General features: G+C 41.6%; 1 protein-coding gene across 1 annotated transcript; it reads left to right on the top strand.

The window, feature by feature from the left end:
• Positions 1-1,852: 1,852 nt before the first annotated feature.
• On the top strand, positions 1,853-2,251 carry LOC102876902 (profilin-1-like). The gene has a single exon (XM_006894493.1). It carries the CDS (start codon positions 1,853-1,855, stop codon positions 2,249-2,251), a length of 399 nt encoding a protein of 132 aa, XP_006894555.1.
• Positions 2,252-3,042: the final 791 nt, after the last annotated feature.

The following is a 3,042-nucleotide window of genomic DNA, read 5'->3' as shown; positions in this document are numbered from 1 at the left end:
CCCTATCCTGTGCCATCTTCACACTTCCTGACACATTAGAGCCCATCGTGGCAGTCACCATGTTACCTGGTCAAGGGTCTTCCGCTCCTTCACCGACCTTTCCAAACATCATGTCCCTCTCCAAGGAACAGCCCCTCCTTGCAACATGACCAAAGTATGTGAAGTGAAGCCTCATCATCCTTGCCTCCAAAGATCACTCCAGCTGGACTCTCTCCAAAACATACCTGTTTGTTCTCTTGGCTGTCCATGGGATGTTCAGTGTTCTTCTCCAACACCACAGCTCAAAGGCATCAATTCTTCTGTCATCTCTATTCATTGTCCAGCTCTTAGATTCATAGCAAGTGATTGGAAAGACCTGAATCAGGTCTTAATTTTGATTTCATTTTGATCTTTCAAAGAAGTAAGATAGATCTTTTATTCTTTTTCCTTACTTATGGATGTCCTATGATCTTACATATATATTTATCACTTTTATTTGAGCCCATTTTTACCATATGTTTCGGAGCCAACTATATGGCTCCTAATAATAAGAAAAAAGGTCTTTCAAGTGAGCGGAAGTGCCCTGGTAGTATAGTGAGTTAAGTACTGGGTTGTTAAAGGAAAGTTCGGGAGTTTGAACCCATCAGCGACTCCGGGAGAGAAAGATGACATACGTGGTCTGCGCTCATAAAGATTTACAGCCTTGGAGAATCTCAGAGACAGTTAGTTGTACTTTGGAGAAAGATCACTGAGTATTGACTCAAAAGCAGTGAGTTTAGTTTGAGTTCTATGAACTGCTGTGTACTTTTGTCGAGTTAATTAGAAAAGCTCATCTGATGGGTAAAAGTTACCTCCACTCACCATGAGAATCCAGTTATTTCAATTATCCAATTGGGCCTGATTCACACAAAAGAAAGAGCTGGGCAAACTATCCTTTCATCATGGGGGTGTTTCTTCTCCAAGCTCTCTAGCTGTTTTGGGAAAACTGTTTTGATAGACTTTAATTTTTTTTCCTAAAAAGCTGCCTTTTATACCAGGTAAGAGAAATGATCATTTAAAAAAAGTTAACTTGCTTTTATGCTACGTTGTGCTGCTTAGAAGTCACTGAAAAACTGTGTTTTCAGATAAATGATAGGTTTTTTAAAAAAAAGAGAGAAGTAGCAACCCGTTTATTTGCTATATGTGTTTAGAAACCACTGAAAAACATTTTCAAAATCATTACTATTTGGTAAACTGGGTGTCTTTTGATGTGTATTAATGTACAATTTGCATTTATATTTTATTAATGGGTTATTTATTTTTGAGTGACAGTTTACATACAGATCACTGTTTTTTTTAGTGTGATTAATCATAGACATTTTGTTTCACAACATCAGTTGCCTTTTATTTAATCAATTACAATGCCTAATCAACTCCTCAAGTACATTGTAAATTCACATCTTTTAACGTGAATCTCTGATTCTTACCCCTTGACAATTGGAGTGCTTTTCTTGACATTGTAAATATTTTTTCCATAAACTAATTATAAATATATTTTGACTGGCGCTAAACTTTGTCCTAATTTAGTTAATGACATTTTAGATTCTAAAGTGCTTCTTTCCTTTATGATTCTGGCTTTCATTTTTTCTGAGTAAACTTAAAGCACTTTCTTAAACTGAAAAACATATATGCATCCAACCCAAGTGGTGGGGTCTGCTCTTCAAAGAGCAAAACTCTGCATAGAAATGTTCGCTGAGAGCTAGAAGAGCCGCCCGCGGTCTGGACGGTAGCGCGTGCCCCGAGCTCTCTGCTTCCCCCGTCCGCCAGACCGAAGCAGCCGGAGCTCTACCCACGGCCCCAGCAACAACACTTAGAACAGTCCAATAGAAGAGACATGGCCGGGTGGAACGCCTACATCGACAACCTCATGGCAGACGGGACCTGTCAGGACGCGGCCATCGTGGGCTATAAGGACTCGCCCTCCGTCTGGGCCGCTGTCCCCGGGAAAACCTTCGTTAACATCACGCCAGCTGAGGTTGGAGTTCTTGTTGGCAATGGGCTGACACTTGGGGGCCAGAAATGTTCTGTGATCCGGGACTCACTGCTAGTGGATGGGGAATATACCATGGATCTTCGCACCAAGAGTACTGGCGGAGCACCTACCTTCAACCTTACTGTCACCATGACTGCCAAGACGCTAGTCCTGCTGATGGGCAAAGAAGGTGTCCACGGTGCTTTGATCAACAAGAAATGTTATGAAATGGCCTCTCACCTGCGGCGTGCCCAGTACTGACCTCGTCTGCCCCTTACCCCACCACTCCCCACTGCTTTTGCACCCCTATCCTTCCCATACACATACACCATTTTTATTTTTTTTGGCCATTACCCCACATCCTTTATTGCTGCCAAAACCATATGGACAGGGGGCAGGACTGGATGGACAGATACCGCCCCCTACCCATACCCCTCCTGTGTGTGGTTCGAAACTTTTTGTTTTTTGGGGTTTTTTTTTCTGAATAAAAATAGATTCTACTAAAAAAAAATGTTCGCTGAGAGATAAGAAAAACTGACCAGGAAACAATCCAAAAGGCATTGGCCTCATTCAAGCAGGGGAAACGTACAGACCAAAGAATAGCACTGTATCCAGCGGCATCAGACTGGATAGAAAACAGAACCCCTTTGTAGGACCCGGGGAATGTTTATACCTTGAAAAATAAGATGGAGCGGGGGAAGGTGGCTAGTTGTTTGTGTGTGTTGGGCAAATGCTACTAACATCTTACAGAGTTAAAGAGGAAGGCTGAGTTCTCATAAAGCCTCACAAAAACTTTCTTTGAAATTAGTAGGTGAGCCAAAGTCTATTTTACACCCAGGGGCGCGGCACAAACTCTGTAAAGGATTAAACTGAAACTATCTTGGTAGCATTTGCTGGGGCCTTTACACTAAGGATATGGAAAATGTTTCCATACCAGCAGAATTTAAGATGGGGTTTTGACAAGAAAAGAGGGGGGAAGCACCCCAAAACTAGAAAGAATAAATTTGAAACCTAACCTAGTTATTTAATTATTTAGTAAAGAAAAATTATTA

The sequence above is a fragment of the Elephantulus edwardii genome, unplaced genomic scaffold (genome assembly GCF_000299155.1).
Source record: "Elephantulus edwardii isolate Elephantulus edwardi_28Jun2011 unplaced genomic scaffold, EleEdw1.0 scaffold00145, whole genome shotgun sequence".
NCBI classification, from domain to species: domain Eukaryota; kingdom Metazoa; phylum Chordata; class Mammalia; order Macroscelidea; family Macroscelididae; genus Elephantulus; species Elephantulus edwardii.
This window is presented reverse-complemented; position numbering and strand designations above follow the sequence as displayed.

Excerpts from the sequence above, each read along its gene's own strand:
- LOC102876902 (XM_006894493.1), top strand. The coding sequence starts at position 1,853 with ATGGCCGGGTGGAACGCCTACATCGACAACCTCATGGCAGACGGGACC.